We start from the raw sequence: 12,585 nt of genomic DNA on the forward strand, positions 1-12,585 counted from the left end.
AAGTAAAGGAGAGTAATATCATAGAATACTGGGACCCAATGGTTCGAGGGCTTCAGATCCCAGGTAAAGGGCTTTCTCTTTTATACGAGAGTCTGTAAGGTGTCAATGAAGGTTTTCGGTAGGGGATGGCAGGAGCAGATCTGTGATTTAGGGGTATCAATATGGAAGTGTGTGGAATGGAAGAAGACCAGTTAGGAAGCTATTGAAATAGGCCAGGTAGGAGGGCCCAAAGTGGGGTAGGAGTTGTGCCAGTAGAGAGAAGGGTCTGGATGGGAGAGCTGCGCCAGAAGTAGAACTGATGAGGCTCTACCTTTGGTTTAGGTCAGGGTCAATGAGGAAGGATACGAATCAGTCAATCAGCTTGGTTGGTTGGTTGTTGTCCTCAGTTCTCAAAGAGGACCAACATGACATCACTATGCTAGAGTCAAGTTTCAATGTGTCTGACTGTGGCTGATCAGACCAATGCCAGCCCAGAATGCTCTACCACAGCTTGGGCACAAATAGTTTGTGTGAACATTTAGGGTGGATGCTCTAAATCTGTGCATCCCTTCCTGGTTGCTTCCTGCTGCCAAGTCAATCAGCAAACATACAATGAGTGCTTACTATGCATCATACACAGTGCTAAGCACTGAGGGTACAAAGAAAATAAAAAGTCACTGCCCTCAATGAGCTTACATTCTAATGGGTAAGACAACAGGTACTTAACTCTTCATAAAAATTGCTACAAAGTAATCTTAAAGGGAAAAGTCCTAGCAGTGGTGAGACTAGAAATAGCACTCTTGGATTCTTTGACTGAGACCACCCACTTACTTAGCTTTGTGACCCTGGGCAAGTTGGTTTCCTTACTCTATAAAAGAGCCTCTAAGGCCTCTTTTAGCTCTAAATAAGGACCAACTGAGGGGAAGGGGGAAGATACCTACTATGTGCCAGGCACTGTGCTAAGAGCTTTACAGATATCTCATTTGATAATAACAAATGAGATGACAAAGGTAAAGCACTTTGTAAACCTTTAAGGGCTCCACAAAGGTCAGCTATTATTATTGTTTTAAGTCAGATGGGTAATTGGGTAGCATTGGCAAGGGTTAAAGATTTAGAGAGGCCTTGGAACAGATGGAAGCATAAGAGAAAAGTGGCCACGAGACTCCCAACCTGGAGAGTCTCCTCTTGGTCTTCTCCTTAGGTTGTTGTCACGTGGAAGCCTCACCAATGTTTGTGGATTCCCCCACCCCTCACCCCACTGCCCCAGTCCAAGGCAGCCTCATCAACCTTTCTCTCCTAGATCTGGTCCCTAATGTTCCCCGAATTGCCTACAAGGATGGATTGTTTTGAGTTTTAAAAAATTATACTTTAATAATGCACCCCACTGGCTAATTTGGAAAATGGCAGTAGAACAAAGACACACAATCCGTTGATGTTTTTTAACCACCTAATTACAAGCTTTGAAAAAGACCGCCTCAAGAAAAAGCTGCCAAATTTCTCTGATCTCCAGGTTATTTATTTTCAGCGTAGTAAATATTTGGGGAGCTCTTTTCTGTGAAGTGAATGTGGTAGACGTGTTTCTTCACTGACTTCCTTATGCCACGTCTGAAATCCAATTCTTTGCAAACCTAAAATCTCAGGACCTGAGTTCAAATTTTGATTCGTCCATCTGTGCAAACTTGAGTAAGTAACACCAGTCCTCTGGGCTTGAGTGTCCTCCTCTATGATATGAGGCTGGACTGGGAGAGAGCTGTGACTGTATTCCTGTTGGAAGCACATTGAATGATGAAGGCTGTGCTCAGTGACAGCCAGTTCTGGGCATGCTCAGTATGGTTACATAGTATCAGGGAATCAACGGGCACATGGAGAAGCAGACACAAAACGTGTACAAAGTAGATGTGAAAACTTCTAATTCAGGGCACAAACAACCGGGGGGTTAGAACAGGCTTGCCAAAGGGGTGCTGGAGTTGAGCTTTGAAGGCATCTGGGGATGCTAAATCAGAAGTAAGGGGGGAATACTTCGCAGGGACAGCCATGGACTGTCATATGTGAGGAAAGGAGCACTGGAGTGTGAGAGGAAGGTGCATCTATGCCAGGAAAGGTGGGCTAGAACCAGATTGGGAAAGGCTTTACAAGCAAACAGGGGACTTTGTAGATGATCCTGGAAGCACTAGGGAACTGCTGGAGTTCCTTGAGATCTCGGATAAACTAAATTACTTGAGGATAGGACCGGTTTCTTTTAATCTTTGTATGCCAAGACACAATACCAGCATAGAAGAGATGCTTAATAAATGCTTACTTATTGAATGACTGATTGGAGATACTGTGTGAGTCTGTGTGTGTGTGAGCACACAAACATTTGAATACATTACATATACATATGATACATTACGAGCAGAGAAAGGGTATTTTAATATCAAGTACAAATTGCTTCATTATTTATAATCTTTTTTACATCAGCTGTGCCCATTCTCCCAGAAATGAATGAGGAAAATCAAGGATTGACTTTGTTGTCTTCAGAGCAATTTGGAGATTCTGGGATATACTAGCATTGTCCCCTTGCATTTTCAATTCAGTGAAGAACATCTAAACTTTGTCACAAGTAGTTTTACGATAACCGAGGAAGGAAAGTCAAGTTATGTGATTTATTTGCAAGGCGTGCAACTGCAGAACAAATCAGGTCCAGGATCCCCTTAGTAGGTACAAGGACACTGAAGAGAGATTCACAAGGGTTTTTTACACGATAGTTACTATTTCTAGCAGTTATTATTTTAAGATTTAGGGACTTTCTAGAGTTTGGAGACTCTGGCTACACTCACCTGCATCCTGAAGAACAGTTCATGGCACAATAATAAATGATTTTACCAAAGTCATGCGGCTTACAGGAAAATTAAACGCAGGAAAATGAGGCAATTCCAGTAACTGCACAAAATGTCGGGAGGATGTGGAGTTGATAAAATGGAGTTGATTTGGTTTTCTCAACTTGCTATAATGAAATGTTTGTGGTAAGGATTTTGTCAGAGCTTTGTGTTTTCTTTCACTGGCTTCTTCTATGACCCTTTTAAGATCCCCGAAGCTATTCTGAAATCAAATGAAAAATTTGACCTTTTTCTTTAGGAATTAACATTATATCTAGTTTGGATTACTTTCCTATGCAATATTACTGGCATTACAGACAGTTCTTGCTTTATGTAAGTGGACCATTCTGCAAACCTCTATGTAAAGTGATTTTTACATGGGGAAGAGAGAGGGAGGAAGGCAGGAAGGGGGCTGCACCCCTGTGGAGGGAAGAGGTGGCACATGGTTCAAGGACCGGAGAAGTGAGAATAGGAGGAACACTCCAGCCAGGGCCAGCCACAAGGAGGTGTGAGGGAGGGGATCAGACAGGGACACAGATAGAAGAGGTTGGAGGACAGGTGGTGGTTTTATTCCCCTGATAACTCATACACACTACATAATGACCAACAGAATTGCCAATCAATTAAGAGTCGTTTACTAAATGCTTAAGCAAAACCAAATTTGTAGCTCCAAAGAATATCAAAGACAAATAACAGGTATGTATAAATGACCTTTGGAATACATTTTGTTTGTTAATAGGGTTGGGGAGAATGCTTATTCTTATCGATCCAAAGGAGTATTGATATAACCAAATTGGAATCTATTCATTCGTATCCTGGTATGAATGAAGAAATGTACAAATTAATGAATAAATGAAAAATCACTTGATAATATTTGCCAAGCACTGTGCATGGTGTTGGGAGATACAGAGGAAAAAAAAAGTGAGACAGTCCCTCCCTTCAAGGAGCTTATATTCTCATGCAGAGGACAACACATAGGGGAGTGGTAGCAAGGGAAGGGTGTCTTGGTCAAGGAAGCCACAGGGCAGCTGCCACAGGGTAAGCAAATTTAAGTCCTTTCCAGAATCCCTGGTCATGGCAATTGGATGGTTGTAGCCTAGTGGATATGTGGGCATTCTCTTCAGTGAAGATGATCAGAACTCATGAGTCCACACTATGCTTATCTCCAGGATTCGCATGTCTCTTCTGCCTCAGACAAGGACGGTTTAATACACAGAATGTTAGACGTGGACTCAGGAATATGTGACTGAGGCAGGTCACTTACCCTTTGTAAGCCTTGGTTTCTTCATCTGTAAAATGAAGATAATAATAGTACTTGCTTCACAGAATTGTTAGGAAGATCAAATAAGCCAACATTTAAAGGGCTTTGCAGACTGAAAGTAAATACAGTAAATGTCAGCTATTATTACTATAGAGAGGCGCTTGGGGAGATGGGAAGGCAGTTTCCTTTCACTCTGTCCACATTCAGAGGAGACCAGTGAAGCATCCAGGACACCCATAACTCAGTCGTCCCTCTTTCCTCATGACTGGCCCATCTATCATGTATTTCCAGATTTTTCCTTTTCTTAGATAACTGAAGTCTCTTGAGAGATTGATTGCTACTCAGGTCTGCGGTTCTCATCCATATTTAGAAATCGGAACAATCAGAGTCAGTAAAGCTGAGAGGGTATGTAATTGAAAAGGGATGCTAAGACAGCCGAGAGATTTGAGAAATGGACAACTGATATGCCTGATAAACACTTGGGGTGGGGGTGTGAAGAGAGAGGAGGGCTCTAGCTTCCAGAAACCACCTCGCCCAAATAAATCTCCTGTCAGTTCTGAAACTAGAAAGGCAGTAAAGCTTCCAGGGCCACAGCCAACTGCAGTGCAGCCAGAGAAAGAGGCAACAAAAATAGCGCTCCAGGATTCTGTGCGTGGGTGAGGCAGAAACCACACACTGGAGCAAAAGCTTCCAGTATCGTTATAGAACCAATGCGGAGCTCTTGGATTTCGGCTTGCTCACTGCCTTTTAAACTAGAACCTGCACTGCAAAAATCCAATGTATGGCCAGTGGGCCTTTTCCAATCTGGGGCTGCCGGTGCCTGGTCGGTGCCTTTTCGAGCTTTGTGGTCTCCGCACAGGGGTCTGCCTGCATGAATGCATGCGTGCACACCCAGACGGTGAGCTCCCAAGGCAGCGAGGCAGGCCAGCCGGCGAGAGGAAGGGGTTAATTCCTTTTGAGGCTGTGCAATAGAGAATTCTGGTTTGCAAGATAGAGCTGGGGACAGCTGTGTTTGCGGTGGTATTTTTAAATGCATTAATTCAGGCTCCAATCACTCAGCCATGCTTGACCTATTTTTGGCTCAGGCCGGCCATTGTTCTATTTCTGTTGCCTGTGGGCCAGGCTGTTGTTGATTCATATGCAAATGGATGATCACTCGCCTTAGCCAACTTTAGACCAGAGACAGAGAAAGGGGGAACACACACACTCACACACACGCACACACACTCACACACAAACACAGGGAGGAGGAGAAGTAGGAGAGAGGAGGAGGAGGAGGAGGAGGAGGAGGAGGAGGAAGGCACCAGGACCGAAACCACTTGTCGGGAGGGACCGAGGGTAATTTCAGCTAAATCTCTATGGTTTCCAGAGCCTCTGGTGAAGCCGGGGTCCATTGGTTTCCTTCTCTTGTTAATATCAGTCTTCCTTCGCTTGTAAATATCACCCGGAGGTGGGAAGGGAGGGGGCGGAGCGGAAGAAGGGGGGGACAACAAACCAACAGACAGACAAACAACCCTGTAGCAGCGCTGCTGTTCTCCACCTGCTCGGGGTTTCCCGGATAGGCTCGAGCCATCTCTGCTCAATTTTCTCTCTCTCTTTTTATCTATTTAGCTCCTGGGTCGTTTTCCTTCTGCAGCAGGTTGCCAATGCATTCAAAGCATTTAGATGGGGCAGAGGGGTGGAAGGAAGGGGTGGGGGTCAGTGCATGTCTGCATGGATGGGGGGGGCACCAAGTTTCTCCTCTGCTGTCCTGCCCACCCCACTGGGAGCCAGAGGGGCGCTTCCCCTAGCCAGCCCCTGTTCCCTGGGCTAGCCTATGCATCTTCTCTAGCTGAAGCGGGAGGGAGGGCAAGCTGATTGGAATATGCTGCAGGCAATTTACGAGGCGGAATCCTGTTTTTCTTCAGATGGGGTGGCTGGTCGGGAGCAGCTGTTGGCTCAACAGAGAATGCACAGCTTGATCAACTCAGGTAAGAGACCTCCACAGCACGGTTCCCACACCTCCATTCCCTCCCTTTTTTGGCGACCAGAGACTTCTGGGGGTGGGGGGCGAGGGATGAGGAAAGGGGCCGGCCGGCTGTCCAAATGCAGCCCAGGCAAAGAGCGGCTCCTTCTGCCCCTCGATCTCTGATTCTCCTCTCAGTAAGTGCATGTGACCGAGAAGCACCCCCTCCTGAACTAGTCCTTCCATAACTTGGGGAAGGTATACTCCGGGACTGCCCAGGGGGACTTCGGCTGCTGCTTCCCCTACCTGTCTTCCGGCTTACCACCGCCCCGGTGACCAACGAGTGTAGGAGTGTTGGACCTTGGCTGGTCCGGATTAGAAAAAGGAGAAGCCAGGTTGCTTGTGAGTTCATCCAAACCGGGATTGTTTGGTCATTTTTAGTTGTTGTTGTCGATGTTGTTGTTGTAGTTGTAAACCCGGTGGGCTCGGACTCGGGGCACCTTTTTAGACAGTGCCATACCTGGGCTGGACAGTCCAGCAGGATTTACTGGGTGAAAACGGGGAAACGACGTTTATTTTTAGACCAACCCATCTGAATGGGTTTGCTGCTGGTATGGTGGGTAGGGTCTCCCAGTCCTCCCTCCCTGGTGTGCTTTTGGTCTAGAGCCCTGAAGTTAGACTAGATGTTGTGAGGATGAGGAGAACCTAATTTTCATTGCTTTTGGATCCTTTTGGGGAGCCGGGCAGCTGGGACCATGTACCAGAAATCCAGGGAAAGGGGATGGTAACAGGTGCATCATTTCCAGTACTTCTGGGCATAGCCCTGTGGGTAAAAGAGCTTTGTTTCTTAGTTTTCTCAGAATGCATGTATGTGCTCAGAAGGGGATGCAGAAGGGGGATTGGTCTCTCTAGCCCTTTCTGAACAGTTGTCTTGGATAGAAGAGACTGGCTTACCAGGCAATATCAGCCTCCCCTAGATGAAGTGTTTTGGGGACCATTCTACCTGAGGACTCTTCATGCTGATTTCCAAGAGAAAAGAAATAGGCTTTGAGGTCTGCCAGTTTAACCTATAATTGGCTTGAAACCTTTTCAGCGCCATGTCAGGTGGTCGACATGAAGCTCTAGGGGACGCTTAGGCAGTCCACTGAGTTTAACTGTTCAACGTGGCTAGTTTGGCATCATTAAGTGGGAAAGGAATATTCCACAGGTTGGCATAATCTGGGTTTGCTTGATGAAGCAACTGTCGCTCCATTGGGGCACACAGTTTTATCTTCTGAGATTATTTGTAAGTCAGATTGTGCCTACCCAATATTTTTTAATGATTTATCATATGCTTGAGATTCAACATCAATCCAACTAATTAAACTTGCTTTGCAATGATTTCTGTTTAAGTGAATTCATTTGACACAGTATTGGATGTTCTAGGATTTGCAATAGGATAGGAAAAAAAAGAATATTAGGGAGATTAACATGGGAAATAGAGAAATAAATCTGTAAGTGTATGCAGAGGACACTATAGTATATTGCAACATTCTCATGGAACTTGGAAGAGATAACATCCTCCTTTGTACAATTTGAGATGCTTAAATTTAAATGAGATTACCATCCTGAGGATTGCCTGCTACTCTCCCTTTAAAAAATTGACAGCCTCATCTTTCCTCTCTCTTCCCGAAAAGCTCCCCAAGACATCATTTTCTTCTCAGAACTGATGAGAGAAAGAGATGTTGGGGAGTGAGTTGATTGGACCCAATGGGGGTACTTTGACTAGTATTGTAAATTAAATACTGTTTTAACTACACTATCATAATCATAAAGTGCCCTTTGGTTATTAGTAGCTTTTGTTTCATAGTTTACCTTTTTGTGTCTTCTTCTAGCTGTGGGCTTCAAGGCACAAATGGAATGTTTCTTCTAGGTGTAGGAAATCCAGTTGGGCTCCGGAAGCCTATGTGTTCCAGCCAGACAGGATGGGCGAGGCCCGAGGCAGTGGTACAGGTGTTGGGATATTCCACACCCCCCCCCCCCACTGCTGCCAAGCTTTTCTGTGCTGTGCTGATATGTTCTCTTGGTCCTTTCCAAGCTAAGGTTGTCTCTGATGTTATGGATGGTTTCGATCCCAAGCACAAATGATCTCTAGGAAAGATGAGTGGGTTTGCAAATATGCTCTATTTTTCCTATGAAATGGAAACATCCTAATTCGGCTTCCCCATTTCACACATGAGGAAAATGAGTCCCAGAGAAATAAAGCAGCTTGGCTACCATCTCACAGCACTAAGACCCTCAGCTCACAAAGATGTTTGATATGAATAAGAACTTCTTCAATTTGCTGCATTTTATTTACAACATAAAAGATCCTAACTGCCTTCTTCCCAGATTTTTCATGTAGCTTATACATTTACCTAATAGAGGCAACATTCCACAGTGGGTAGAGCTCTGAATTTGAAATCAAGAAATTCTGGGTTCAAATCCTGCTTCAGATACTTATTCACTCTGTGACCAGGGGCAAGTCACTTGACCTAAGCCTCAGTTTCCACATCTGTAAAAATGGGGATAATAGTATCATCCAAATCACAGGGCACTTGTGAAAATCAAATGAGATAGTATTAATGAATAATAATAATGAGAAGAAGAAGATGTGCTAAGCACTTTCTGTGTGCAAAGTACTGTGCTAAAGCAGTCCCAGCCCCCAGGGAGCTCATATTCCAACAGGGACAGCCAACACTTATGGAGGGTTTCAATGGTGAGATATATGCAAAGGTCCCATGGGCCTAAGGGAGGGGTAGCATGTGAAGTGCTCTGTAGAACTTGAAATGTCAGTCAGGAATGTCCTGTATAGGTAGAATGCTATTGAAATATCTGTTTTCCGCAAATAGGAATGTTGCTTTCCAGGGTATTCATGGTTTGGTGCACGTTAGACTAGGTGACCTGTCAGGGCACTTCCTAGACTGAGATTGAATTGTCCTCATTTGGGTTATGAGCTTTGAGTGGATTTTTGAGGACTAGGGATGGGGCAATGCTCTTTCTGGGTGGCTTTCTTTCTGGTCTGATTTCTCTTATGACTACAGTATGGATTTGCAAAACAGTCAGGGTGAGAGTCTCTTGTCAAGGCTTAGAGTGAAGTCAGGATGTAGCGGAAAAAAATTAGAGTAGGAATACTATAGACAAATCATTGATAGCTTTTCTGCCTCAACTTTACAATCTAGAAAATGGATAAAATAAAACCTGTCTGGGTTTCATTGAGCTAATGTAGACATGTGTCATTTGGTCAAGGACCAGTGATTTCCTCAGTATTGGAAGTCCCTTTCCTAGAGCAAGTTTCAACCCTTCAGCAACTTAGAGACCTAGAGTTCACTGAGACTCAGAGATTTCAACCAGTTGACTTGCCTCAGATTACCCAGATAGTTAAGTGTAAGAGGTGATGGCAAAATACCAGGACTCTGCATTTCACAGCCTTGGTGATGTTAGCTCATGTTTCTAGACAAGGTTCTGGTTTACAAAGTAAGTTTTCTCACTCTAGTCCTCTGATACAAAGTGGCATAAAAATATCATTCTGGTTTTTCAATGAGGAATTGGTTCAGAGAGGTTAATTAACATATGATCACATAGCTACTAAGTATCTAAGACAGGATGGCTCCCTGACATAAGTCTCAAACTTGTTTTGTTCAAGGGGATACAATATGTTGGGACTAGAATCCTGACACCCCGATTCCAAGGCCAGTGTTGTCTTTCCTCTACACTGATGTTTTAGCCTAGATGACAAGCCTCATGCCTACTTGGTTTCAAATTCAGAGGTGCAGGATGTGACCACACAAGTGTCTCATTGAAAGCAGGGCTTATTGGGAGGAAAGTCAACAGGTGTGATTTCAGCATCATCCTAATTAATGCCTTAGTGGAGACAGTCCTATGGCTCCTAAATGATTACGTCAATGGACTTGAATGAGGAGCCCTGAAGACCCTCAGCTCCTCATTCCTGGGGCATGGGGACCTCATAGGTAAATATCTGGGACTCTCACACCATGCGCTATGAGACGTTGTGGCAGAGGGCATATTCTATCTCAAAGGAGCTGAATGAAAACATCTTGGCAGTATCTTCTTTACATACTCTGGAACAGAGGGTAGGCACCTTAAAGGGGAGACAGGGCAAAGAAAAGCCTTTGGAGGCTGCAGAGGTATGGGAAATGAACCCCTGGAAAACCAAAGCTTAAGCCAAACTCAAGTCAAGAGTACACCCCAAAGTGAAAGGTTGTTGTCAGTCCCACACTCATCTCTTCTATATGAGCACTTTTTACGATCATCACAGAAAGAGAAGCCTTGGAAGATTGGACACAAAATTGCTGTCCTGGCCAAGGCTGGCTTCTACTACAAAGTGGAGGAACATTATGCATTTCAAGTTTTCTTTATGCATGGGGTGGGGGCAGGGAGAGGAGCTTTAAAAAATATTTTTAAATTTTTAACAATTTTGACCAATGCTTTCCAATTCTGACATGCTGGAATTTTTGTAGCACAGAGCATGGTCATGTGAACATTTGACAGAAGCTTCTGGGTTTCATGGATTTCGAATGCAGTAATTGTTCACTTACTTCCCTGAGTGGCTGAAATTGTATCTTTTCTAACATTGCCTCAATCTAGAAGCCTAATGGGATAGAAAGACTTTTCTGAGATCCTTTTGTTCGTGTTAGAAACATGCTAGGGGACTTCCGCCAGGACGGGGATGTCTTGAGGACTGACCATTTCAAGACTGCCTGCCTACTCATTATTTCATACTCTTGTCATTTTCTTTCTCAAACATACATTTCTTTCATCACATCTTTGTAATCCATGAAAGAAATTGAAACCTGAGCAACCATTTTACATGTCACTTGACAATTACCAGTGGAGAAGGAAAGAGATGCCAGTAGTTCTCTTGGCAAGTCTGTGGCTTCAGCATTTGGACAATAGGTCTCTGAGTCATGGATAGAATGAAGTAGTCTCTGCTTCTTGGCTTTCTGCTGGAAGCATCCAAGAAAACAAGACCATACAGACACAACGTTTGTGCAAGTCAACTTAGCAACTATTTATTAAGCACCCACTCTGCAAGGCTCTGTGCTAAGCACTGGGGATACGATAATTGAGGAGCTCTCAATCAAAAAAGCAGAAGAAAATGCTACATCAAAGAAGACTCATACTTATGTGTTTTTTAATTCACTGGAGAGAGGAATAAACAATACACAGTCCATATCTTTGATCATCACTATATTACATTCTACAACCTTTTCTGTCCTCACATTTTGCTGCTGAAGCATGCCCATTTTGGTTGGTATTGATGTCTCCTTGAAAAGCAGAGCGGTTGTGGAAATGTGGGCCTGCCGAGCAATGTGCCTCACATGTCTCAAAGTGTTCTCTCTATTCCCCTTAATTATTGTTGTGCTCCCCCCTCCCCTCCACCTCTTTCCAGCTATCTTCCCTTTTAAGTAAATCTTCAATGGGCAGGTTTGATAGGCAGCCAGCAGAGGTCTAATTATGAAAAGGCTGTGACAGAAAGAGGACATTTTACCTTGTGGTCACACAGGTGTCCCAGGCACAATTGGGGTTGGTTAGGTGGGAGCTAAAAAGGAGAGTGAAGTTAAATCCCCTCAGAAGACTGAAATAGACCAGCCTTCAGAGCATAAAAGGACTTAGAAAAGGTGCTTTCTGAGGAGGTGCTGTTCAAGGCTGGAACTGCGTTTCTTCTTTTCTTTGAACCACTGTGCAGCCCTGTGTGAGGCAAGAAAAATAGGCTGTGTTTTCCATGGACGTTTTGTTTGGAAAGTGAACATTAGTCCACCAGAGAGGTGGGAGACATTGAGAGGTGGTGGACTTTGGGTGCAGAAAGAGGTATACATTGCTGTTGTTTGGTTTGGTTTGTTTGCTTAGCTGCACTTAGTTGTCAGAAAAGGTTCTTGGAGTGTGGGGTGTGGGTCACTGGGAAGTAACAGTGATGTTATTTAAGTAAATCAAAAATGAGAAAGAAGGTGGTGGGCACTGCTTCATTTACATGACGACATAATGCATCATTTAAAATAGAGATAGAATTTTCCTTGTATTGAATAGAACTCCATTAGGTTGATTCTCTCCCAAATTCCTAGCACACTTGTACAGTGCCTGGCCCAGAGGTGCCCCAATAGCTACCTGCTTGCTTGGCTCCTGTCCATCCCTGTCCACTGGGGATCCAAAGCCAAACATACAGGCTCTGTCCTTGAGGAGACATGGTCTCAAGAGGGCTACAGCGCTGATACAGAGAAATAACTGCAGAATTGCTGACAGCTAGGGTCATGGGCAAAGATTTCATGGTGGTAGGTAGAGTTAGGCTGAGTCTTGAAGGGAACAGAGGAGTCTGAGAGGTGGAGGTGAGGAACGAGGGCTTCCCAAGCAAGAGGGACAGCAGGGATGGCAGATGGGACATGACAGTAAGTGGGATGATTTGGCATACAGTGGCTTAGCGGTGACCCTGGCTTCTCACAGGCTACGTCCATGACGAGCAAGCTCTGGGACATTCAGTGAAGCTGAGAAGGCTCATCCAAAGGATG

General features: G+C 44.4%; 1 protein-coding gene across 1 annotated transcript in view; it reads left to right on the plus strand.

The window, feature by feature from the left end:
* HDAC9 (histone deacetylase 9) overlaps window positions 1-12,585 on the plus strand; it is a 606,615-nt gene that overhangs the window by 87,459 nt on the left and 506,571 nt on the right. Inside the window, exon 2 of the mRNA XM_036759616.1 lies at window positions 6,006-6,068. Within this exon, the coding sequence (XP_036615511.1) occupies window positions 6,047-6,068 (22 nt within the window). The 5' untranslated portion in view covers window positions 6,006-6,046. The remainder of the gene's footprint in view (window positions 1-6,005; window positions 6,069-12,585) is intronic.

The sequence above is a fragment of the Trichosurus vulpecula genome, chromosome 5 (assembly GCF_011100635.1).
Source record: "Trichosurus vulpecula isolate mTriVul1 chromosome 5, mTriVul1.pri, whole genome shotgun sequence".
Classification (NCBI taxonomy): domain Eukaryota; kingdom Metazoa; phylum Chordata; class Mammalia; order Diprotodontia; family Phalangeridae; genus Trichosurus; species Trichosurus vulpecula.